General features: G+C 34.8%; 2 protein-coding genes across 2 annotated transcripts; one reads left to right on the top strand and one right to left on the bottom strand.

Annotated features, from left to right (window-relative positions):
- Window positions 1–190: 190 nt before the first annotated feature.
- LOC116107625 (putative RNA-binding protein YlmH) lies at window positions 191–4,491 on the top strand. Its single transcript, XM_031393917.1, has 11 exons — window positions 191–230; window positions 324–511; window positions 701–804; window positions 919–1,050; window positions 1,604–1,677; window positions 1,781–1,886; window positions 2,318–2,386; window positions 2,829–2,893; window positions 2,983–3,081; window positions 3,811–3,910; window positions 3,984–4,491. The coding sequence occupies exons 2-11, from the start codon at window positions 355–357 to the stop codon at window positions 4,044–4,046; spliced, it is 969 nt and encodes a 322-aa protein (XP_031249777.1). The 5' UTR covers window positions 191–230; window positions 324–354; the 3' UTR covers window positions 4,047–4,491.
- A 1,066-nt stretch (window positions 4,492–5,557) lies between these two features.
- LOC116107626 (protein GRIM REAPER) lies at window positions 5,558–6,340 on the bottom strand. Its single transcript, XM_031393918.1, has one exon. The coding sequence runs from the start codon at window positions 6,288–6,290 to the stop codon at window positions 5,820–5,822; it is 471 nt and encodes a 156-aa protein (XP_031249778.1). The 5' UTR covers window positions 6,291–6,340; the 3' UTR covers window positions 5,558–5,819.
- Between the last annotated feature and the right edge of the window lie 20,633 nt (window positions 6,341–26,973).

Genomic DNA, 26,973 nt, shown 5'->3' with positions numbered 1-26,973 from the left:
TTAATAGAAGTGAGCAACTGAGCATATAATTATAATAATAAGAAATGAGAATATTGATTCACTTTAGTATAAAAAAAAAAAAAAAAAGAATCTGAAAACTGGGGGAAGTTCATGAATTTGTTCAGATTCTAGTTAAAAATTAGATTTCTGTTTAAAGAAAATCATTAAATTTGTTAGAAACTAAAAAATATCGAGGGTCGTTTACTCTTGAAAATTTTCAGAAATCTCAGGTAATATTATAAAACATTCTTAAATAAAATTCTTTAAAATTTATTGATTATCTTATAATCAGCCCGAGTTGTAAACGCAAAAATTTATCTAAGGCTTTGTCGTCTCCGGCGCCTGCAACTGGAAATGAGCGCAGTACGCACACTAGCCATGGCTGCCAACGGCTTCACTGCTAGAAGAGCATTTCAAGCTTTTTCTTTCTCTCATCCTCTTCACACCTTCTCTTTTCACCCAACTTCTACTTCTCTCACTTTCATCTCTTCACTCAAACAACACTCACCAGGTAAATTATACAGACCCAATTGGCTTAATTGCTGACATGCGTCATCTATTGAGCTTTATGATTCAGCAAAGCGTTAAACTTAGTGAAGAAGGAAAAAAAAAAAAAAAAAAATTTGTATTTTTTTATTGTTCGTGTAGAAAAGAAAGAATTTTGATTTTATTTTGTTGAATTGCTATTCTCTTTGTTCAGGAATATGTCACCTTGCTCAAGCTATAAAGGGTGATGTGGATGATTTAGTTAAGGGTGTTGGAGATAAAAGTTCCATTGAGGAAGTGAAGTATATTCTTGAAATGGTAAGAAGGAAATTTTTAAGAACTTTGACTTCATTGAGCTGGAAATGATTAAGGCCTTTTTGTGAGTTAGTAAGAATTTGTTAGTGTGTGTGTGTGTTTTGTTGTTTGTTTTAGGCGAAACGGGCGTCCTTACGAAGAGGAGTTCTACACACGGATTTTGTTACCCCTCCAATATTGAAGGAATCAATGATAGTGTTGGAAAAATTAGCTGATGTTAAAGCAGTTGCTCAGGGAGGATACCCTCAGGTTCGATAAATTTTGGCTGTGAATAAGTCTTCAAATGAATTGAGTATTTGATTGTTTCAAATGAAAAAAGTGCATTTCATTTGAAATATTTATGAGAGTGTGAAATTATTGGAATTCAATTGTAAGATGGTTTAACAATTAAGGATCAAATGCACTTAAATTTTGGTTTCACATTTAGCATTCCCATGAACTTGAGGTTCACATGATTATTTCCTTATGTTAACCTATACCGGGGAGAATATTAGAAAGTGTGTTGAACTTTGAAGTGAAAGTATCTCATCTCAAGAGTGGGACGGCAAGGCATCACAGGGTAGGTTTCTGTAGAAAACTTTGGGGTGGTTTCACACTTCATTTTCTCAGTGAAACAAATATAACTGTGAACCATGTAATAATGCTGTCTATGGATGATTGCTGTTGTAGTTTGCACAACTTTCATTTGAATGTAATTGCATGTATTCTCTTTCGTAGTCAGATAAATGGTTTATCTGACATTAAGTAGTAGGCATAGAATTGTTTTCTGATTATATGTTAATATACCCTCCCAAATGTCTAGGCCGAGCGATGCCGGATTTCTGTTGGACATCCGGAAGCATTGACAAGTGATCCAGATGTAGTTGCAGCATTGAGGTAAGTTATTTTATTGCCTCGTTTTTCAAACTCTTCTAGCATTTAGGGCATCAGTAATATGAATATTCCATTCTATCGTCTTAAATTTTACTTCTTCATCCAGTATCACAGGAAATTTTGTATTTGAACCTTGTTCTCATGGTGACTTCCTTGGTGCTATTCTGGGCACCGGGATTGCTAGGGAAAAGCTTGGAGATATTATCTTAAAGGTATTATCTACATTTTGTTTCATGTCGCTCACATTAGGCTCTCTTTATTTGACACAGATTGGCTTATAGCGCTAGAAGGCTGTCTTAGTTCCTTCACACAAATCCTTAATTAACCTGGTTCAGATTACATGTTTAACTACCTAAACATCATTTGCACAGTAATGTAGTAGCTATCTGTTTTGAATGCTTGTTATGCAGTTATATACTTGAACATGTGTTTGACATGCTTCTATCATGTTCATCACTTTGAACTTGTCCAATTTATTGTGGACACCTTGCTGGAACCTTGTCAACACGTAATGGGAACTTTTAAATATAAATTTAAAAGATAATTTAATGTTGTGATTAATTATAGTCAACCCCAAAATGTGGGGTAGGGACTTGTTGGGTTGAGTTAATTAATATACTTTTTTATTCTGATTATTGTTCAGGGAGAAAAGGGGGCTCAAATCCTAGTTGTTCCAGAACTCGCTGACTATCTTATATCATCACTGGAGAAGGTGGGAATTACTTTTCATAAATTCTTTCTCTTAAATTACCTCAACCTTTCTTGGTAAACAAAAATTTAAAAATTCCCTTCTTTTCCACTTTTTGGAATTAACTGTAAGGAACATTACTACCACAACTACCCTAGTTTCTGCTTTGCCTCACCACATTAACCATATGTTGGTCATTTTTTATTTGGTTTCTTTGGTCTTACAAGTACATAAATATTTTTTTCACCTCTCAGTTATTTAGTGGCAAAGGGTTAAATGTACTGTGGGGTATGAAATAATGCAATACAGTCTGGCTTCAAAGAAGATATGACTTAGCATGTTGGCAATTTCCCAATGCAAAATAATTATGTTTATAGTACTTATATTGCTGCAGACCACAGTGCTTAAGTGCTTTCAGTGTTGCTGTGTTTCTTTGACCATCTCTAATGCATTTGTCCCCATACAGGTTGGTAACGTTTCAGTCTCTTGTACAAAGATACCATTGCTTGCTCTTGAATATGAACCACCAAGGTTGCAACCATTATTTTGGTAATTTTAATTTCCGTGATACTCTTCATTTGGTATTTTTCAATGACTGTGTGACACCTTCAAATTTACAGGACGAAGTCATTCAAAACCATAGAAGCATCACTGAGGGTTGATGCCCTAGCTAGTGCAGGTTTTAAGATATCACGGTCAAAACTAGTTAATTTGATCAGGTACAACCTACTTTGCTTATACAGAATCTATTCCTGATATTATGTTACTATATTCAATTTTTCATCTCTCTCTGTATGTTCTAATAATTTTCCTTGATATTGGTTTTACTGTTTAAAAAGACGGTTGCCAAGTTCATTGTACATACATCCATAAGCTTGACATTTAACTTTAGGATACTACTACTGTGTGCAGGCTACTCAATTTCAGTTTGGTCCTTCTACTCTGGCTTTTTGGGTTCATCTCTTCTAAAATGAATGATAATGAAAGAGTGTGCATTTTTTTTTTCAATTATTCAAAGCAAAACTTGATTTTTACTCCAGTATCTACAGAATGTGAGAATTAAAAATTAATAATAGTACTTTTGGTTGAAGTCTAAGAGATAGGGAGAGCTTAGGAAAGACATGCTAACTAATGTCTATCTGCATCTTTTACCATTCTTCACATTGAACATAAATTAATGGAGCTGAATTCTTTATTGCACCAGTCATCTCTTTTTGAATCAATACATCTTCGCTTTTGGCTAGATCTTTTCTGTTCATGTAGTTATTTATTCATTTTGTAATAAGTTGTTTTATACATGTCATCCGAGTTTATAGCAATTTGAGTGTAGGAATGCCAAAATGAATCAGTTCTTAATTTCACTGAACTTCATGAATCATGACCCTAAAGTTAAAATGTGAAACGGAAAACTTAACTGAGACATGGCTAAAATTCTCTGTCCTTGGCAGTAGCGGGGATGTGCGAGTCAATTGGACCACCGTTACAAAAAATGGTACTACTCTCAAGACTGGTGATGTTGTCTCAGTTAGTGGCAAAGGAAGACTGAAGGTGAGTTTACAACTTTGATGAAACACCATTCTGGGATCAAATTTCTATATAACTGTATTTTGCTGTTGTCCAGATAGGAGAAATAAACTCCACAAGGAAAGGAAAGTTTGCAGTTGAGCTCATACAGTATTTGTAGGAAGCCTCGGCGCATGTTGTTTCATGATCATCGAGCTGAACCAGTGGCTGTCATCTAGATTACATGTTTCTTCACTCAACATGTTAGAGCGTAATATAAACCAGTGTCGAGCCATTACTTGCCAACTTAGTTATTTTGGGTCAAGTGGTTATTTAACATTGTACAAGAGCATGATTTCTGAGCTTGATTACCCTAATCGTGCCCTATCGCTGTGTAACTTATCTTTTATCTCTTCTTTCTGACCCTTCAAAATCAAGTAATTATCCAACATAGATATGGGTTTTTCTTCTTTGAAGCAGAAACCAGAGGGGGTCTTATGGAAACTCAACCCAGCAGCTGCATAAAGGACTAATGGTAGGGAAGAAAATGGGAAAAACAAGCTGTACCCGGTAAAATGTTGTAATTATTTTATTTTTTTATATTAACAAATTTATCATTTAAACTATACTCTCATCTTTTATTTTATTTTTCGATCCCATTAATTTTGTTCACACAATATGTTAAACCTTCCATTTTGTTTTTGTTTGAACAAATGGACATGTTTTGAACATCAATTAAAGAAAATATTAATTTTTTTTTTTTCTCTTTTGGTGTTTGGATGTATGATGAAACTTTCTTTTCTTTTTGATATAGAACTATTAAAGTAAACAATTTCGTGTATTAGTTAATGCTAAGTGTGTATTAGATGCCTCTAATTATGGTTCAAGTTTAGCTTCTTTTTTTCCCCAATTATTATTAAAAAAATAGAAGATTATTTAGGTCACATCCATATAACTCATTTTGAGACCATCAATTCATTTAAAATTCTAGGGTACCAATTAAAGATCACTTGACATTTCATAATAAAATTATAAAGCATAATTATTGTAGGCTAGAATTCTAATTTGTCTCTGGGATATCCATTTCTCTACGAATTAAATTTAAGGATGTGGAGTGCTACACAAAAGGATTAATGATAGGGTGGAAAAAAAACCAAAAACCAAACCGAATCGAACTGAAACCAAACAAAAAAACTACTTATTCGTAAATGTATACGTTATATCTATAAAAATAGTTGGTAAATGTATTAATGTAACTTATTCTTATTTAATTAATTTTTCCCTTTTTTCAAACTAAGGAAGGATTATGATGAATACATATGATAGAATATGATTCTATCAAGTAAATATAAATAATAATACTAGCCTCACAAACATTTTTCACTAACCCATGTGGCAGCTCGCAATTGGCTTGGTCAGGCAATACCTATGCGAGCTGACCAATTACGAACTGACACGTTGCGTTTGTAAGAAAAAGTTAGTGAGGAGTGTTTGTTAGTGTAGTATTACTCAAATATAAAAGATTAAAGAAACAGAAATATGAATATACTTTTTAAATTTATATTTAATTTCCTCTAATATCTCAATTTTCTTGAAGTAATAAAATAACTCACCAAAATCACTTGAAAGATAAAAAAATGGATAAGAACCCACATAAGTAGTAGAGGCACACAATTATATATGAGATGGACAAACAAAACTTGTATGAAACTTAAAAGAGTTATTAAATTCACAAGATGTGCCTTTTCAATCCATAACCCCTTCACTTCTCATTTTTTCTCCAAACTCAAACTCCATTAATTGCATGGCTTGCATGCACGCCCGATCGAACTTAATTATCTTTACATAACCATCGTCAACTCTTCATAAAATGAATGTAGAGTTATTGATTATCAGATTTAATGATCCAATCTATCTAATTAATTTCATCTGTTTATGAATTCATATCATATCATCATGCATACCCGCAACTTCCATAATCACATTTAACCCCATAAGGGCATTTTTTGTTGCACTTCCCACAATGATTATCATTGTAAACAACACTTATGCAACTTCCATTACAGCAACGCTCTCCGAACTTGCATTTCACCCCACACCGCCCGCAGTTATTCATGTCGCCGAGAACGTTTCGACAATGTGTCTTGCAGCAGTAGAGCAGGCTCGTGCCATTGTTGGCTGAAACACCATTACAGATATTCTTGTACTCAGGATCACAATGTGTTCCTTTCTTTATCATATTGCTCGCCCTCGCCAAGAACCTGCTTCTCGATAGGAAATTCGGAATCGGGTTGTCAAGAACATAAACTTCATCGTCATCTTCAACATCAAATGGAAAGGAAAAAACTAGGTGGGATTGTAAAAATAAGAGGAGAATCAGGGTTAGGGAGAGGAGAGCTGAAGCAATAGAAGTTGCAGCAGCCATGTTAAGCTTAAGAGTGAAAGCTAAGGGAGAAATTTGTGGGTATTTGAAGCTGCAAGGTTTGATAAATTATTGCATGATATCATGGGAAGAGAAGTGAGGTGTTACAATTTTTAATAACACGGCCAAGTTTTATTATTAATTAAATTATTGTATTTACTTTATTGCCTTATTGGTGATCTAGATTCTCGGGTAGACACTAGACAGTAGAGTTTCATCAAATCAAGTTTGAAAATTTCATGGCTTCTTATTTAATTTTGATCAATCATGTACTAGATATACTTAATTAATGGGGTTAACAGAGCTTAGACTCTGATAAATTATAAGATAATAACAACTAATTACATAAGGGAAGAGTTGTTAAATTTGACTTCATTCAGTACATCAAAGCCATGTATAATATTACAATCAGTTGATTAAATTGATCAATGTATATTTAATATTTACGCGTATTTCAACTAATCCTTGAGATCTTAAAACTAGTAAATGAGTAAGAGTTTCAATAGTTACCCGTATTAGCAATAAAAAGGGAACTTAAACTCATTACCTCTTAATAATACATTCACGAGACCATTTTTATATAAATAACCTAGAAGTCAATTAACATAAATTAACAAAATAACAAGCAATTTGCCTAGTGGTGAACCTGCTAATTTCCAACTTGTTTTTAAATTAATTACATTTAGGACAAATACAGAGGAGACCAAGACCAGTAGCACCCCATTTGCTTGAACACGAAGGAGAAGTCTCCTGTTACACGTGTAAAGGATCTTCTTTTCCGGCTCAAAATACGGGCTCATATTTTCCCGCATTGGATCCGGCCTGATGGGTTATGATTGGACACGCGTTCCAATCTCCATGGTTGATCTGAGGACCATCGCACAAATCCATGGAACATTGTTTGACTTTGAACTCCAACCCAGATTACGCGTGTTGACTCAATAATCTCTCTTCGTCTCTGGTTTTTGAGTTACCAGATCATTTCCATGTGCACGTAGCCATTTTTAAGTTTTAACAATATTTTCTTCGTTTTCTTCTGGAAATTAATTGCTTATTGCATGTTCATGCAATGCCTTCACCCCCCTAAAAATACGGAAAATTAAAGAAATATAACATGAAAAAGAATTTAATTTGGAGTTTTCTAATTATATTTATAATTTTAGTGTCAGTGTCAAATCCCGACGTTCAATCAAATAGAAATTGTTCGCTTTAACCTCACGCCCACGGGAATTTGTATATAGGCTTCATGGAAGTGTGAGTGTGACAAACTTAGTTACGTGGATCTTATAAACTCAATCTCGTGTTTATTCTCTAGCAATAATGTGACAAAACTTCCTATCTTATAGATCTTATATCTTTGTAAGATCATTACATTAGTACTATCTGATAGAGAACCTATTTTGATACCATTTGTCAAATCTACTTAGTTATGTGGAGCTTATAAACTCAATTTCATGTTTATTCTCTAGAGATGACGTGATAAGCTTCTCACCTTGTAGATCTTGTATTCTCGTGAGATCCTTACATCCCTATCTGATAGCGAGCCATTTTTGACACCAATTGTCAAATCTCCGTCCATCTGATGGCAATCCCATTTTTATACTAATTGTCAAATTTGGGGTCCAACGTAGAAATTTCCGCTCTAAAGACTTGCACAAATTTGCATTCGGGCTTCATCACAAGTATCATTTACTCAAAACGCGTCTACTTAGTTATGAGAATCTAATGCTTATAAATTGAATCACATGCGCATTCGCTAGCGGTGTGAGAAGATTCATAATTAACACACCAATTATATTGGACTTTACTATTAATCCAAGTGGAAATAATTGTCAGAGCTTAGCCTGGAAGGAAGGCAAAAGAGGCAGAAGACTGCCCAAGGATGCCAATAGAGGGAAGCTTGACAAAGTAGCAGAAATAATGCTGAAGGATGTTATTAAAAGAGAGAACAGAAGACTGTAATTTTGTATATATTTTGTGTATTGTAATGAATACATTAGCCAATTTATATAGTGGCTTTGAATACAATAAAGGCAATGAAATAATACAGTAAAGGAAATATAGTAAAGACTTAATTACAAAATATTACAGTAATCAGTGAAATAAATGCAAATCAATAATTACTTGATTCCAACATGAGTATCTTTAGCATTCCATACTCCCCCTTAAGTTGGTGGTTTGTAGATGTTGAAAACCCCCAAGCTTGTGTAGTAAATAAGAATGTTGGTTGTTCCGAGCAGGGACAGATCTAGAAATTTCTATTAGGGTGGGCCAAATGAAAACTAATTGTACATAATATTCATATTCTGTTTTTCTAGTCAAAAGTGACAAAAAAACAAAAAAAAATTATATTTACTATTGTCCTCGGTGGGGCTTCATATTGAGGAATCGTTGCATGACCATCCCTTTATCAACACTATCTTTCTCAACATATGGACTTAGGCTATCATTCAAGAATTAATCTCCCATCCAATTGCGTAAATGAGTCTTCACAATTTTCATAGTAGAAAATGCCCTTTCTACACTTGCAGTTGCAATTGATAAGGTTAAAGCCAATGTGAAGAGCAAATATACCAATGAGTAAATAAAATGCTTCTTCTTTTCAAACACTTTATAAGCAAGATTGGTAATGTCATTTAGTTCTGAAAAATCATTATCCGAGCACATATCATCAATGTAATTATCAAGTTGAAGTTCAAGTGTCATAAGATCAGTAGAAGAAAATTCCAGTGGATAAAATTGAGCAAAACGAACTAATTTTCTCTTATCAAATGCTTGAAAACAATTACTTGGATTTAGGAAGGCCATGCAAATAGTAATTCTGTATTACCTTCATTAAAACAACTGTTAAGCTCTGATAGTTGCAAATCTATTATGGCATAGAACAACTTGACATGATAATGAAATAAATTTGTCATCTCTTGAACATTACGCCGTGATCTTCCTCATGCAACAAATTTCTCTTCCATATTTGACACATTTATATTATGAGCAATGCAAAAATGAGAAACTTCATCAAGTAGATTATTCCATCCATTATTTCTTATCAACAATAATCTTCTTTTCAACAAGTGAACCAAAGACATAGCATTTATAATATCTTGATCCTTCCTTTGTAATGCTTGTGAAAGTTCAAATGTGATTCACAAAATGCTTTTCATCATGTGCAGGTTAAAAGCAAAATCAAAAGAAGTCATATAATCCACCAAATCACTAGCTTCAACTCTATTATCAGAATTTTCAGTAAGATCCTCAAGCACTTCAATAACAAATGAAAACAAATTAATTAAGCTCAATAAAGTCCCATAATGTGAACCCCGTCGTGTTTCCCCTAGCCGTTTAAGACTAGTATCTTGATTAAGGCCTTGTCTTGTTGAAAGCTTATCATTTTCAATAGTTTTTTTCACCTTCAAAGCTTGTTTCTCATTAAGAAGATCCAGACGTCTAGGTGACCATCCAACAATATTTATCACACAAGAAACTTTCAAAAAAAGTCTCTCAAAATTTGTATCCTTTTTTGCCACAACTACAAGTGCCAATTGAAGTTGGTGAGCAAAACAATGAACATAAAAGGCATATTCATTATCTTTCAATATAAGTGTTTTAACCCATTAAACAGACCTCGCATATTACCCACACCATCATATCCTTGTTCACGTAATCTTGATATGCTCAAATTGTATTTAGAGAACAATGTTTCGATTCCCATCTTTTGTGACAAAGCAGTCGTATCTGTGACATACATAATGCTCAATATACACTCAACAACACATCCTCTTTTATTTACAAAACGTAAGATGATTGCCATTTGCTCTTTGTTGGATCGATCACGAGCTTCATCAACCAATATAGAAAAAAAAAAGCATCTCCAAGATTACTAATTAGTTTTTGATGGTTTCAATTGCAAATGCATTGATTATGTCTTTTTGGATACTAGGAGTAATTAATTTATCATGTCCTGGAGCATTCTCCAATGCTAATAATCTATATTCTTCATTTTGCTTAGTTGTATAGTGTAAAAGTTCAAGGAAGTTTCCCCAATTCATTGAATTACCAGACTCATCATGGCCACGAAAAGGCAATCCTTGTCGAAGAAGAAGCCGACTAGCAGAAGTTGATCCTTTCAACCGAATACAATAATTTTCTCGCTGTAGGTCAAATTTCTTATTAATAATTGTACTCACATCCTGCTTTTTGTTCATCAAAGCTTGACAATTTTTCAAAGCTCGGTTATGATAGCTGTTAGGATCTCCAATATGATATTAAATTTTTTCAAGTCTCTTCTAATTGCGAAACCCATCAAGAACAAAAGAATCACCGCCACTTTGCTCACCTTCATTTGGTTTGAAAAGATAATAACATAAACTATATGCAGCATCATTCTCAACACTATATTCCAACCAATAAGGATATTTGTCAAACCAAGAATGTTGGAAACTCCATTCATGATCACCAGATTTTGATTTGGGAAACTTATGGTTGCGAGGTTGACAAGGAACCTTTTGTAGATAACGCATTCTAACTTGGTCTCGATTATTAAGATGATAAAACGTAATTCTTGGTCAAAATCCAAGATCAAAAGGAAGATTTTCCAAGTCAACTTCAAAGCAATTTTTCTTTGAAGAAGGTTGGTTTTCATTATTACTGACACCAGAACAAAGTTGAGATATCTCAACAATTGACTTTCTTTTAAAATATTTTTCCATATCTAAATACAAAGAAATAAAATTATATAAATACAAAGAAATAAATTAACTCACGAATTGAATTCTATAATAACTATGGAAATTCTAAAATTTCCAACTTAAAGTTTTTCAATCATCAACTTAAAGTCTGAAAGACTTAAACAATATATAAAAATAAAAGTCTCCTTAATTCTATCTATATTTCTATTTCTATTATGTACATATTATTTTTCTTCCAAACTTTGGGACCACAAAACAATCATTTACCTATCACAAAATATTGGAATCTAAAAACTTCCCCTTTTTTCCTAGAAGTTTTCTCAATAAAAAATTTAATGCACAATGCTATTATGCTAATACACACAAATAAAAGAAAAGCATTATACACACACACACACACACAAAAATACTAACTAGAGAGAAAATAGCTGATAGAATTTTGTTGAAGTCTAAACTATGAAGAATTAGGGAGAGCAGCAGAGGAACTGTGGAAGACGTGAGGGACTGCTAGACTGAGGGTTTCCAATTGTAGAGGAAGGTTTTACTTTTACAAGTTTTATTAAAAAATTGGAGGTGGGCGATGGGCCAAAATTTTTTTGTGTTAAAATGGAGGGTGAGCCAAGACTTTTTAGTACTAAAATTGGGAGTGGGGCACATTTTTTAATATTTAAAAATAAAAATTAAGGGTGGGCTAAAGTCAAACCAAATCAGAATAACATATTTAATTTAAAAAAAAAAAATTGAGTGGCCCACCCTTAACACACTATGGATCCACCCCTAGTTCCGAGGTTCGTATGTGCATGGTCTTGATAATCCCTTTTTGAATCTTTTCCCTAATGAAATGAAGTCAATCTCTATGTGCTCGGTTCTTTCATGGAAAATTGGATTTACTGGAAAACTGGATTTGCTGCGATATCATTGGCAGCTTTATTATCGCAGTATAAAGTGACCGGTCTCCCCGTTTTGCACTTCTAAATCTTTCAATAAACAAGTTGTTTTTGCCATGACTCTATATTCCGCTTCAGTTGAGGAAAGTGATATTGTTGACTGCTTTTCGTTTTCCATGATATAAGAGACCCTCCAAATTTGATAAAAAATCCTATAAGAGATTTTCTAGTCATAGGACATGGACCCCAATTTAAATCACAATATGATGCGATGCCCAAATTCCCACCTCGTGACAAAAGGAGTCTTAGTCCAAGACATCCCTTTAATTACTTAAGCACTTTGATTAATGTGTCCATATGAGACCGTTTTAGCCCATGCATGAACTTACTCAATATGTGAATGACATAACTTATGTCGAGTCTTGTCATGGTGAGATAAATAAGTCTCCCCACGAGTCTCTGATAGTGAGATCATTTAATAGAGGATCATTTTCTGAAGAGGCTATCTCATGATCATACTGTTGGGATGTGAGTTTGGTGTTCTGTTCCATAGGAATGGTGTTGGGAGGAAGATCCATGTAGATTTCTCAATGGAGATTCCCATAAAGGAAGACATTATAGACGTCCATCTAATGAAGAGTCCAATCACGTATGGCAGCAATAGATAAGAAAGCCCGAACAATAACATGTTTTGCAACGAGACGGGTTTTGTATCGTTCTATTGAACTATCAACACGGTACTTGTCTTGTAAACCCATTTATAGCCAATGGGCTTCTTGTGAGGAAGATGGGGAACAAAATCCTAGGTATGATTCTGAGAAAGAGCACTGAGTTCGTTGGCCATGGCCTGGCGCCAATGTGCATGGGGAACAACATCATAATAGCATGAAGACTCTTGTTGGGTAGAAATCTAACTGACACAAATCCTGTGGGCAGGGGACAGTCTGTCATAAGTAACATAATTGGAAGTAGGGTAAGGTGTACCTGTTGTAGTTTGAATGGTAGGATAGACATAATCTTCTATCCAAATAGCTGGGCGGGTGGCCCTTGTGGACCTTCTCTGAGGGAGGACAAGGACTATAGGAGTATTATCCAAAGCTAAAGGCGGACTAGTGTGCTGTTTTTCTAGAGAGGAATCAAGAGAAGTGGAAACTAGTTTTAAAGTGATCATGGAGGGTTAGAGATGGGCGTTTGCCCCGGCCTCGCGGGGATTCGTCCCAACCCGGCCAGGCCCGAATGGGCTGGGGAATCCCCGAAAAAATGGGGATAGGGTCGAGGATGGTCCTTAGTTATGTCCCCGCATTCGGGGATGGGCCGGGGAAGGGGATAGTGCAATCCCCAACTCGCCCAGCCCCGGACCGCCCCATCCCCATGGAGCCCCGGCTGCCCCACTTTTTTGAGAATTTTTTTTTTTTGTTTCCTTTACAAAATTGTATATAAAGTTAAGGTTTAAATCATAATTAAATTTATGATATATACTTTTATAATATTTTCTAATGTTTGTATTAAATTTATAGAAAAATAATTTAAACGAGAGAGTTTAATAATTAAATATATGTATTATTACTTTGTGAATTTCACAAAATAATAATACATGAGACATGGCCCAAAAAAAAAAAAAATTTAATTAGATTATTACAATTTACAAACCAATATAAGAATATATACAATTGCTTAATGACTTGCAAATTACACAAATTCAATTATCCTTGTAATTAATTAATTGATCAATTAAATATGATGTTAAACTTAATCAAATAATGAGATTTGTCCCTTTCACAAATGGACTAATTTTATTAGTTGTAGTTGAGATAGTGTTTTATGAATTAATTCACCAATTTACCTAGTAAATTATGTTAAGATTGAATTTAGTTATGTTAATTTCATGAAAAATTAATTAATTAACATGGCTAACTAAACCTAAGCCTCCATACAATTGAATAACTAAGCAATTTACCTAATAACTAAGCCTCCATATAATTATTGTATTAATTCTTGATTTCTTGTTGGAGTTGTCTGAGTACTCCAGTGGCAACAATCCAACATTTTAACTTTCCGTAAATGGGCCCTGGCTTTTTCCAGTCGTTCAATGGCCTCTTCCTGCAGTTCTTTTGAATTTCAAATAGTATTTAAGATCCTTAGTTTTCGATTATCTAATAAATCACTTAATGAAAGTAGATTATCGTTCCAGCTATTCAGAAATTAGATGATATTTTACTTTAACAAGTTGTTAAGAAATTGGAAATATATGGTTTACAAGCTTTTTGAACTGTGAATGGCATAGACGCATAGTTGTACCAATGTAGCCTGAATGATAATCATATTTTGTTGCTTTGAAATCCATGAGTATGTTCCAATTTTTACCAAGAAATTGTCATTCACCATATTCAATTATTCATATCAATTTGCTTTTTAAATCTTAATTTAAATGTTACAAGAAATTGTTAGACTTTATATTTTCTTACCTTAAATTTTGCATTTTTAATGAATTAAGTTAATTAACTATTGAAATTAAACAGTCAAATTGTTAAATATAATACTTATCAACATACTAGTTTTTCACAATTAAAATAATTAATTTTACGGAAAGTTTTGATTTACACGGGGCAAAAATCCCTGTCCGGGGGATAAATTTCCCGCGAAGCCCCAGTTATCAGGCCGAGCTGGGACGGGGATGGTCATGAGAAAAATCCCCGCCCGTGGGGACGGGCCGGGGATGGTCCTCGGAGAGGGTAACGGGGACGGGCCCGGGGCATCGGGTCCCCGGCCCCGACCTGGCCCGCGCCCATCTCTATGGAGGGTCCCATATCATGGATGGGATGCATGTTATAATGAGGTCTTGATAGAGCATCTTACCTTCCAAAAAAGTTGAAGACTGTGGAGATTTATCAGAAGTGGACTTGTTTAAAAATGGAAAAGAGTCTTCATGAAAAACCACATCTCTAGAAATTAGGAATTTTTCTGAGGTTAGATCATATAATTGATAACTTTTCTGATGCATTGGGCAATCCATAAAATCACATTGAGTAGCCTGAGGAGAAAATTTATCATGCCCCCTAAAATTTGTAGAATAACATAAACACCCAAATACTCGAAGATGATCAACTATATGTTGTTTACCAAAAAGAAGCTCATAGGATGTCTTACCATGGAGAACCCAACTTGGCATTCGATTGATCAGGCACGTGGCCGTGACCACACATTAGCCCCAAAGGGAGATAGAGGTGTTGACTTGGTGTTTTAGGGCACGGGCGACCTCTTAGAGATGTCGATGTTTCCGTTCAACTATGTCATTCTGTTGAGGTGTATAGACACATGAGCTCTCATAGATAATACCAAGAAAGAAAAATGGTCAAACATTGAGTGTTAAAAAAATCCCTAGCATTATTAGTTTGAATTCGTTGAACTGAAATATCAAATTGGGTTTCGACCATAGACAAAAAATGTCTGATGTGAGTGAGTGTCTGTGTTTTAGATTGCATGAGGTAGACGTAGGTTCCACGAGAGTAATCATCAACAACGGTTAGAAAAAATCGAGAGCCATCGTGATTGGTTGTGTGATATAGACCCCATGTGTCCATATGAACTAAGGAAAAAATGCATATGGTGGAAGGTGTGTGTTTGGGAAATGTTGTGCAGAACTGTTTTGCAATAGGACAAACAGGACAATTGGGTTGAGGAATATTAGCACTATGACTTAGACGTTGATGCAAAATAAAAGGATTTTTATTAATGTTTGTATTACAAATAGAACTTTTATTATCAGTAATACAAGACATGTAGTTTTTAGAATCAGAGATCACTTATCCAATAATAAAAATTATGGTGTACTTTACTTGAGCCCATTAGATTCTTAGTCGAACGGTTCTAAAACTCACATTTGTTAGGAAAGAATTTTAAAACACAGACATTATCTTGACATAGTTTAGAAACAGATATGAGATTGAAATGAAAAGTGGGAACAAACAAGACATTCTAAAGAACTAAGTGTTTGTTAAGATGACAGTCCCTAATTGAGTGGTTGGTGCATATGTACTATTAGGCATGCGATTGAGGTGTAGGGTATAGTGGATGTGTGGGAGAAGTGTTTGGGATTGCAAGCAATGTGGTCACTGGCCCCTGAATCAATTATCTAATATTTTCTTTAATAATATTGGAACAAAAGGATGTACCTGCGTAAGATGTTGTATTGGCCTGTGGACTTTGGTTTAGCATGTATAGGATCTGGTGATAGTGTTCTTGGCTAAACATAGGGGTCGTAGCACTATTTCTAGAAGTGACAGGGTGACTTACTTGATTGGTAATGGCAGATCTAGACCCTTGGTTTTGGGGGCGACCATGTAATTTCCAACATGTGTCCCTTGTGTGGTTTCTCTGTTTGCAATGATCACAGTAATGGTTTTGTTGGACTTGGATGGCCCATGAGATGAATTAAAATTGGTGGAATGAGCTAGGCCATTTTCCGAATTGGGCCAGTAACAAAACTTGAGCCCAAGTTATTATTTAGCCCATAAGTCCCACTTGATTCTAAGCCGTTGGATAAGGGGATTTGATCTGGGCCGTTCACTCCTCCATACAAAATAAAACTTTCTCCTTCAGGTTGCCCTAGCCCCTCTTTGCCATTGCCATTCTTTGTCTTTATTGGTCCAATCTACAGCGCTGTGGGGTGATTGCAAAAGTAGTAGCCTCAGCACTTGATTAAGAGTCAAACGAAGCTAATCTCTGGCTTTTGTCTTGCACTGCCAAAAGGTAGGTGCGCCAGAGAGATGGCATTGGCGATGTAGCCAACATCTATGCCTAAAAAGCTAAAAAACTATCATTCAAACCAATTAAAAAGTGAATTAACCTGTTTTGATCCTTAACACGCTTGATCTATTGAAGAATTGTGGAGAGCCTTTTAGACGATTCTTCAACAGCATCAAGTTCGTTCCAAATAGCCAAAAGGTGATTGAAATAAGCAGTGATTGGCAGGTTGTGTTGCTTGATCTCAAGAAGGTTTTTACGCAAAGTAAAGATCTTTGCGAGATCTAATTGGCCATACATCTCTCAGATGTTTGCCCACATCTCTTAGGCATTTTCAGTTTGAGGCAAGTCAGCAGCAATCTCTTGGCTTAGGGAGTTGCTGATCCAGACACGAACAAGGGTATTGCACCGAGTCCAGTGTTGGGAAAGGTGTGGTTTAGTGGGTTGAGGAAGGGTTCCATCGATGAACCCTTCCTTATTTTTGGTTACTAGAGCTCACCAAAAGTCTTTGGCCTAGGTGGTGTAATTTTAAGATCCAACGAGGGATTGTTTCATGAGCAGAAGCTCAGATACTTCGGAAACCGACGAAAAAAGGGCATCCCTGGTTTCGCTCGAACGGCGGTGGTTGGAAGAATCTGGAAAATTGAGTAGGGATTTTGACTTGTTAAGTTAGGGTTTTGACCTATAAACCTGAATAGAAATGGGCCAGTTTGGAAGTTGGATCCAGGTTGGTAGTTAGGGTCTGTTTGATGGGTTGGACCAGTTTGGGTGTTTGGGTATGCTGGATGAATTGGGTTAGTTTGGTTGTATGGGTTTGTGTTTGGTGACTCATTTGTGGCTATGGACTCTAAGTCCAACTCTATGGGTGTTTTGGTTGGGTCCATTTAGTGATGTTTGAGAAAGATAATCTAATCCTACTGCCTTGTTTTGCAGGTTCAGAAAAACAATGGCTTAGAGAGGATTTTGGCGGAAGCAAAGAATTGCTCTAATATCTTGTTAGAGTTTAGGCTGGAAGGAAGGCAAAAGAGGCAGAAGACTTTCGAAGGATGCCAATAGAGGGAAGCTTGACAAAGTAGTAGAAACAGTGCTGAAGGATGTCAAGAGAAGAGAGAATAGAAGACTGTAATTTTGTATATATTTCATGTATTGTAACGAGTACATTAGTCAATTTATATAGTAGCTTTGAATACAATAAATGCAATGAAATAATACAGTAAAGGAAATATAATAAAGACTTAATTACAAAATATTATAGTAATCAATCAAATAAATGCAAATCAATAATTACTTGATTCCAGCATGAGTATCTTCATAATTCCATATTTCATCAATAATCAATAAAATTTTAAACTACAACAATAAAGTATTTGGTAAACGGGTCTTAAAATTGATTATAAAATAATCGAATTTATAAAAGGATTTTAAAGGCTACTTGGGGTAGCTTTTCAAAATCAGATTATTTTCAAAGTTGATATTGTGTGTTCAAATGACATGTATACCTTTGTATTATGGTTTTATTTACAAAGAAGTTTAAAAATAATAATTTATTTTATATATAATTTAAGTGTTTTTAATAAAATAAACAAAATTGAACTGACAGGGAACAGAAACAGTGAATTGATGGTGGCAGCAATAGTAGATGTTGATGACAGAGTTTGGCCGCAAAAGGAGGCTGAATGTTTCATTGCCTTTTGCGGCAAAATGACACATTGAAATATGGTGATTTCACTAGATTTCAACGGATCGGCTCTTGCCACTCTTGAAAGGACCGGTTGTGATGTTAATGCTTCATTGTTGACCTAGTTAAGCGGTGATTGACCACCATCGGCCAGATCTAATTTTTTATTTTTTAAAATTAATAGTAATTTATTTAACATAAATTTTGGTTACATTTTTAAATATTTATTTTATACCTAACAAAATATAAATTTAGAATTATAAAAATATTGTAAGAAATAAAATGTCTATTTTGATCATTATACATAGGGGTGTTCGGTTCCGGGTACCCTACACTTTTGGAAGGAACCGGAACCGGAACCGGAACCGACGGTTCCTTAACTTTTGGAACCGGAACCGGAACCGACGGTTCCGGTTCNGTGAGGATGGATGTTTTGAGTTTACAGAATGAACGGGGATTTAGAAGAAAACGAAAGCAAAGCGCATAGAGCGGATCGGGCGGTGGGGCTGGTCAAATACACGTGCCTTATGGGTCAACTTGTGGGCTCCCACTTTCTACATTTTTTTTTATTTTTTTTTTATTTTATTTTTTTTCTTTCTAAATATGAACTTTTTAAGATCAACCGCCTTTCGCATATATCTATTATGGAATATGGACCACCACATTTTATCCTTATTATTAAATTTTATTAAAATAAGGCAAATGCTAAGTCATCCCGCGACATTAAAGTTTTAGACTTTAGGTAACTAGGAGAAGAATTTAGACTATAAATTGTAGGTTAGTCATATTGGAAATAGAACTTGTTTGAGCGAAAAATTGATATGCCTAGTTTTTATTTCAATTTATGTCCGAGATTCGTTTATATTTAATCGCATGAAGTTAAACATTATGTTAGTAACGACATCAAAGGGTTGCCAACATGACCTCTCCAATGTTTTAAATCAGTAATGGAAGCTGATAGAAAGCTTTTAGGTAATTGACGTCAAAATTTGCTAAGTATGTGAAGAATAGATTCCACCAATTTATGGGTGCAATTGAGTTGAGCTCGGGCTCTAATAGTTTGACAGATTTGCGAGCCGAGCATCGACGGCTCGACTAAATTTAAAAAAAAAAACCCGAAATATACCCTAGGTCACCTTGACACCTCCCAATTTGCAAAAAACCCCAAATATCACCCTACCCTATAGGGGTGTTTGGTTCCGGATACCCTACATTTTTTGAAGGAATTGAAACCGGAATTAGAACTAACAGTTCTGATTCCTAGATACCCAGAACCAGAACCTATAACAATGGTTCTGGTTCCAGTTCTCGGTACCCTGTAAAATTCATTACCCCCCAAGAGTTTTTAAAATGACAAAAAAAAAAAAGTCTTAAAAACTTACAAATACCCCCCACCTGACACTTGTTAACAAAAAAAAAAAAAAATTATAAATTACAAACTCCAAAATTAAAATAATCCGTTGAAAATCACAAATTTAAAATTAAAATATTACAATAATCCATTGAAAATCACAAATTCAAAATTACAAACTCCAAAATTAAAATGATGAGATTACATAACATATAAAATAAGTAATATAACAATTAATAGTATCCAAATATGAAAAATTGAAAATATCTCATGCTCCATGCTCTAAATTGCTTGCCTCATGTGCATTAATTTCTACAAAATAAATACAAGAAAGTTAATTAATAAGTTCAAAATATTGAATACAATTATTTGGGAATAAATTAACTAAATATAAATATAAAAGATTGATATTATATTGTTGCCTGAGTCATAACTTTCTGCATCCATCAAGTAATCCTCAAAAGTAGTTGGGGTATATACATATCTCAACCAATCTTATGCACAAACTAATGCTTCCACAACGGGTGCACTTAAAGAACTTCAAAATTGATCAAGTACACGACCTGATGTACTGAAAGTTGCTCAGAATAAACTGTAGATACCGAAATGTCAAACATATCTCTTGCCATATGCGAGAGAGCCTTATACGTTGCAGCATTTACTTTCCACCAATCTAGTATGTTCAAGTTGGACTTCACGGGTAGACATTTCTCCTCGAGATAAATTTCTAAGTCTAATTTGGTCATATCATGAACCTCTACCTCCATCTCCTCCTCATACTCATCTAAGGAGCGGTGATACTCACTATCATCACAACTCACACCAGCAGTTGAAGACTGGCCAATTCCAGTAATTTAGGAGGAATTGGAAGCTTGGCTTTCTTGGAAACTTGATACAACCTCCACATAAAAATCATACAACCATTGTAACAAATCTCTCAACTTTCTAGACATCAACCCAACCATTTGCAAATCATTGACATGAATCTTTTTGTACCCCCACTCCACATATTTTATTTTAAACCGATGATCTAAAACTGCTGCAATCAATACCATTATGTTCGATCTATCAACACTTCCATAATACTTATCAAACTTCTCTTTCATTTTCTTTGACATGTTGTTAAATACTGGATTTGTGTCTTTCTCCTAGTCATTTAAACAAAGTACAATACCAATTGTCTCTTGAAAGTAAGTGTTAGAAGTGACATAGTTTGACCCTTGACTTTTTTTTTGTAGCTTCATAAAATTTTCTAAGGAATTTAGCAAATACATTTGCTTTTTCCCAATCTTCATCAAAAGGTGTATCATCTGACAAATCTGCAACATAGTTGGGATCCTTATCTTCTAACCTTTGAAAAGCTTTCTTGAATTTTACTACAACATCTAACATCAAATAGGTGGAATTTCATCTAGTAGCAACATCAAGACACACACCACCTTTATAAGCAATACTTTCTTCTTTCACACATCTTTGAAATGTTTTGACTCTACCAAGGGAGCTCCTCAAATACTTGACCGAATTCTGAATTTGGCTAATACAATCATTTGTCTCACTAAAACCATCCTTCATGATCAAATTCATAATATGAGCAATATATCTCATATGGAAGAACTCACCATACAGAAGTAGTGCTAATTTGCCCCTCAAGTAAGCGATTGCCACGTCATTAGTGCTAACATTATCCACCGTTATAGTAGACATTTTATCTTCAATACCTCAATTGAAAATGCACTTCTCAACCACTTTCCCTATCTCCCTTCCTTTGTGACTACTAATGGACATAAAACTAAGAATTTTTTTATGTATAAGCCAATTTTCATCAATGTAGTGACCAGTGAGACATAAGTGGCTAATATTTTGAATTAAAGTCCATATTGTAAGTAAATCGATTGGGTAAACGCAACGGAAAAAAAAATTTCTCATCGATTACTCTGATGAACCCAAGATCAAGGTTTGATATATATATATTACATGCTTAAATTGAAATAACATAAATCCAAGCAAGGATCGGATCATACCGACGTTTGGAGGCTCCGTTAATATCTGTGAAAGCAATCTCGCAATCAATCCAAGTGTAAGATCGAACTTACGTCATCCACATGAAGACAGTACGTCAAAGATCAAAGATTGGTTTTGCTAGAACCAATCCTTGGCTTTAAGGATTCAAGGTTTCGAAGGATAAAGTGAAAAGAGATGAAGAGAGAAAATATTTCTCTCAAATTTTTTCACTCCCACAGCTGAATAATGAATTCTCTCTACAAAACCTATTTTGCTTTTCTTTAAATAGAACAGACAAATATCAATTCCACCCCCAAAGTTTGCAACAACCGACTTAGGCGAAATTGCATATAGGCCCCTGTTTAATTATTTAGTTAAATATAACTTCAATAATTAAACTCGTAATTTTGCTAAATTATTTCAATAAAATTGGACACAGGCTACAACCTTGGTAAATTTAATTACACAACAAAATTACCAATATGCCCTTTTGTCCAAAAGACGAAAATACCTTTCTATAGTTAACCATCCTTAAATTGTCTCCTTAGTATGTGTGATCCGTAGACTTCTCATCATACCGAGAGTGAGTAGTATCATGATTGACACCAATTAATCATCTCAGTATACACATACCAAGATTGGCCCTTAGCAAGGCATCGTGGTCACCTAATAGATTCGGATTCAACGAAATAGCTACCTGTCAATAATATGGTTACTGTGAAATCAAATCCTTTCATCATATATTATCTCATTGAGACTGTGGTATAGAAATAATGTCAACCTCAGTTATCCTTAATATATTTGTATTCAGTTACTAGACTAATGACCGGAATAATAAATTAGATTGAGCAACAACTCAATACCGTTGTGATCACATATTTACTTTCATTGTCATTAACTGAATTGCGCTGTGAGATAACTTCTTCCGTACCCGGGAGTGATGAATCTTCTGTTGATCCACCATAGTCTTGATATACTCCTCGATGCAGCCAATCACTACCATATTAACAGCTCTGAATAGAACTGCGTTAGTCTAGTATCAAACTACACCAATCGGTGCATAAGGTGCTCCGGTGATCTTAAGTCTAAAGATCACATGCACCACCATTCGTTATAGGATTTGTTCCATAGACACTAGGGTTTCCATCTATATGGAATCCTCTGGCGGGTCAGTCCAATGAACTTGCCTACAACAAGCACTCATGTGTTGCACCAGGTTATCAGCAAACAACCTTGACAAGTGATATCAATTACTGTCTTTGGACTGTGTCGTTCAATACTATGATAGTCTAACCGTATTATCTGTGTCCTTGGTCAGAATAATACTGGGGCTATGGACATTTCTAGAATAGTCACCACATATGCTTATAGGATTCTCACTATTAAGATTTGAAACACTTGATACCCTCGTCACGGTTCTACCATCCTAAGAACATATATCAATGCATACAACTATGATTTACATGATATAGTAGATTATGCCTTTTATTGATTAATAAACATTATTACAAAGAGTCAATTCCACAATAATTGATTGGCTATAGGGTACCTACTCTAACACATATATCGATAGTCAAAGCAATGCTAGACTTTAGAGACCGCAACTTACTTTTCAGTAAAACCTTCTCATAATCAAAACGCTTCACAACATCCCTAGCCAATGTGATGAGAGAAATATTAGACCACAAAGGTTGCAATGAATTTAGAAATCTCCTAAACGGTGGCTACTCCACCATTCGAAAAGGTTCTTCCATAATAATAACCATTTCAGCAAGCAACTGCCTAGACACCTCTTGATTAAATTTCTATGTGTTAATCATACTACTTTCCTCTCCTTCTTTGTTTATGGTCTTGAAAGATGAGATAAGTGTTTGGCTTCTATCTACATTGCTTGGGCATTTCTTACAATTGGATAAATGCTTACGCATAGAAGAAGTTCCATTCGTCACATTATACACCAACATCTTTCCACAATACGAACACTTCGTTCGGTCTACTATGCTGGTTGTCTCATTGAAAATTTTCTCAAAGTGTTACCGCATGTTGGATGACTTATGTTGTGCACGCACATTTGAGATACTCTTTAACAATATTAGGCATATCTGTTAGTGTATATTAGTGTATGCCCTAGAAACCATTCGTGTTGTCGGTTTCAGAGCATTTTGTCTTGTATCTATATATATCATAAATAATAGAAGAAAGAGTTCTTCAATTCATATATGTAAATTGCTTCCTTTATTCAGTCATGCATTTAAAATAAAGTATGTATATGAATTGTCCAGATGATTCATTTAATAGGTAAATGAATTATCGAAAAAGGTTCCCTGCGGAAGCAATATAAATTTGGGCAACTATATTGTACAGTAGGCATACCGGATGCTTCCGAAAGATATCATGAGTTGATATAAGTACGGATGACGATGATAGTCATGTCACTAGGGCATTGGTATGGATTAACGGTTGGTGAACTGTTTTTCGAACGTGACCGAATAACGACAAATCACTTGGAAAAGCATGTAGTCAATGATTTATCGTTTGGTTATATCAGTGCACGATGTAGTCCTTTGACCTNGCAGAAATGAAGATTCAAAAATAAAATAAAAAGAAAGAAATGGAAATTACCTTAAGAAATTGGAGTGCTTTAGTGTCTTCTTCTAGATTCCAAGGATCACGATTTCACAAAGCCAAGCAAATTAAAGGAACAAAATGCTGAAGTTTTTGCCTTAATCTGAACTGAGTGGACAGAGAGCAAGAGTAGACGAAAATTGTGAGAAGGGAAGAAAGAAAATGAACTATTTTGCAAGGAAAAAAAGCTGAAATTTTACCTTAATTTGAAGTGAATGGACAGAGAGTAGCAGGAGGCAGGAGCAGATGAAGAGCGTGAGAAGGGAAGAAAGAAGATGAATTTTTTTTGCCCTAATCTAAAGTATTTATATGTGGCAGGTAAATTACAATAACCCCCCCATTCTTTAATAACATTTCATTTCAGTCCCGGTTCTCGGTTCCGGTTCCGGTTCCTGATTCTAGGAACCGGAACCGGAACCGGAACCGTACAGTACGGTTCCAGATTTTTGGAACCGGAACCTACCCGTTGACGATCGGTTCTGGGTAGGAACCGGAACCAAACACCGGGTACCCAACGGTTCCGGTTCCGAACGGTTCTTTTGAACACCCCTACCTACTACAATACAACTGAACTCTTCTCATAAATGGATGCTTTTCTTCTACTAGAAGCAGGTTTTCATGAATGAAATTGCTGTCATGTATTGGATGAATGATGTTGTTGACCTGACGATTCTCAAACAATTCCCAAATTCTCTCATACTTGTTTGCCTCACTATTACATCTTTTCTTAATTGCAACTTTTGCTCTTATCATTGCTTCATATAAGTAACCAGTAGTAGATCCATCACCGTCAACCAAATGAAGAACTCGAACCAATGGTTCAATAGATTTTGTAAACTCCCTTCGTCTAGCCCAAAAATCACTCTGAACAATTTTAGTGGTCCTTTTACTTTATTTACTCTTACAATAATCAAAAGCCGTCCATTCAGATGAAGCAACAAAAAGTTGAAGTTCATTCTCCAAATCCAACATAGATTGAAGCATTAAAAAGTTTGAAGCGAAACTTGTGGCACAAGGTTGTCTCAATTGTCTATCTTTGGTGTACTATTTCATTGATGCATGAAGAATTGTGTACCGTGTCATGAACATAACTATTATTCTTGCTTCATCTTTGCAACTTTTACCCAATTAACTTCATCATTTAAGTCTTTCATAAGAAGCTAAATTCGATGAGCAACACACCTCATCTTATACATTCGAGGATACAATCCAATAAGCATGTCTCCAGCAGATATGAAATTGCTACCATTATCAATTATGAATTGCACAACATGTTCTTGTCCAATTGATTCAATCACAAAAACAACAATTTCTTCAAGACAAATCCCAGTTTTTCTTTCTTGGGAAACATCCAATGATTTTATAAATATTGCACGCTAGGTGAATATGCCACAAAATTAATGAAAGATTGGTGCCCTATATCAATCCATAAATAAGTTATTATAGTTCAACCAAATCCAAATGTATCCTAAGAACGCTTTACCATAGCAACATACTCATCAACACCTTTTCTAGATTATGGAATTAACTTAGCTCAAAGAGTTGAGTAAGATAGAAGCTTGTATGTTGCACCATATTCATCCACTGCCTTAACTCCAAAAGCACCCATTTGAACAACATTAAAAGTGATATTGTTCACCACAAAACACTTAGCAAACATTTTATTAACAAAGTCCTTGTCTTTTTTCTTATTCATTTCTAGTAAAGATGTTTGACTTTGACGTCTTTGGCTACCTATAGAAAGTGGTGAAAATGGTGAATCTGTTTCCTCCTCATGATCATTAGAGTTTAAAGCAATAGAAGAATCGGCTGAACTTTTTAATTTTTTGTTACTTCCACTTCCAGCCATCGCTAAGAATTCATATGCTTGTGTCTCATGATTAACTTTATTACAAATCTTAACATCATGGTCGGTAATTCGCGACAAGTGTGCTTTAATTCTATAAGCCCCACCATTCAATTCTTTTTGACATAATTTACATTTCCAATTATTCCCTTGGAGCTCCCCAACATGCTCCTAAATTTTATATTCTGTTTGTATCATATTGGTTTGAGTCTACATTTAAAAGAACAGACCGAGAAGAGAACATCATCAAATACAAAAGGAAAAAAGATTGATAAAAAAAAAAAAGACCATGTGAATTTCATCATTACTAATCAATTAATGATTGTATTACCCTATTATTCCAAGCATATATTACTAGTTTTCTTGTTTTGTCGCCATCAATTATACACATCCCCTAATAACATATAAGCATGTATATTCTAAATTCTACAGAATAATATAAACTTCAAAGAAACAGGTATATATATATCCCTATTGCAATGGATCCATTGGCAGAAAAAAGCTTTATAATAACATTAAATTGTGAGTAAAATGTGAAATAATTGATAACCAATATGTTTAAACATGGCAATTGTTCCCAAGGCCTTCCAGAACAGTATATAATCTCCAGAATTTTAAGAGTTTTGAGGACATGACTACTATATTCAATCGTTAAATGTAAGGAACCATTCCTCACAAGCAGTTCATCAAACATGTTACATAAACAAATCAGTCAATCCACCAACATAACAAGAATCCACCAATTAAAACAGCAAGCTAGCCCCTACTACTACTACTACTACTTGCACACTAGCACACTAGCACAAACACAAGCAATCCACCAACATAACAAGAATCCAAGACAGTCAAATAAAAAAGACAATCGCACAC

Source organism: Pistacia vera, unplaced genomic scaffold (genome assembly GCF_008641045.1).
Source record: "Pistacia vera cultivar Batoury unplaced genomic scaffold, PisVer_v2 Contig543, whole genome shotgun sequence".
Taxonomy (NCBI): Eukaryota; Viridiplantae; Streptophyta; class Magnoliopsida; order Sapindales; family Anacardiaceae; genus Pistacia; species Pistacia vera.
This window is presented reverse-complemented; position numbering and strand designations above follow the sequence as displayed.

What these genes read in the sequence shown, in the direction of transcription:
- LOC116107625 (XM_031393917.1), top strand. Translation starts at nt 355, where the DNA reads ATGAGCGCAGTACGCACACTAGCCATGGCTGCCAACGGCTTCACTGCT. An exon ending in TGAAGTATATTCTTGAAATG is followed by an intron (nt 805 to 918) that starts GTAAGAAGGAAA and finishes TGTTTGTTTTAG; the next exon opens with GCGAAACGGGCGTCCTTACG. An exon ending in TTGGAGATATTATCTTAAAG is followed by an intron (nt 1,887 to 2,317) that starts GTATTATCTACA and finishes ATTATTGTTCAG; the next exon opens with GGAGAAAAGGGGGCTCAAAT.
- LOC116107626 (XM_031393918.1), bottom strand. Translation starts at nt 6,290, where the DNA reads ATGGCTGCTGCAACTTCTATTGCTTCAGCTCTCCTCTCCCTAACCCTG.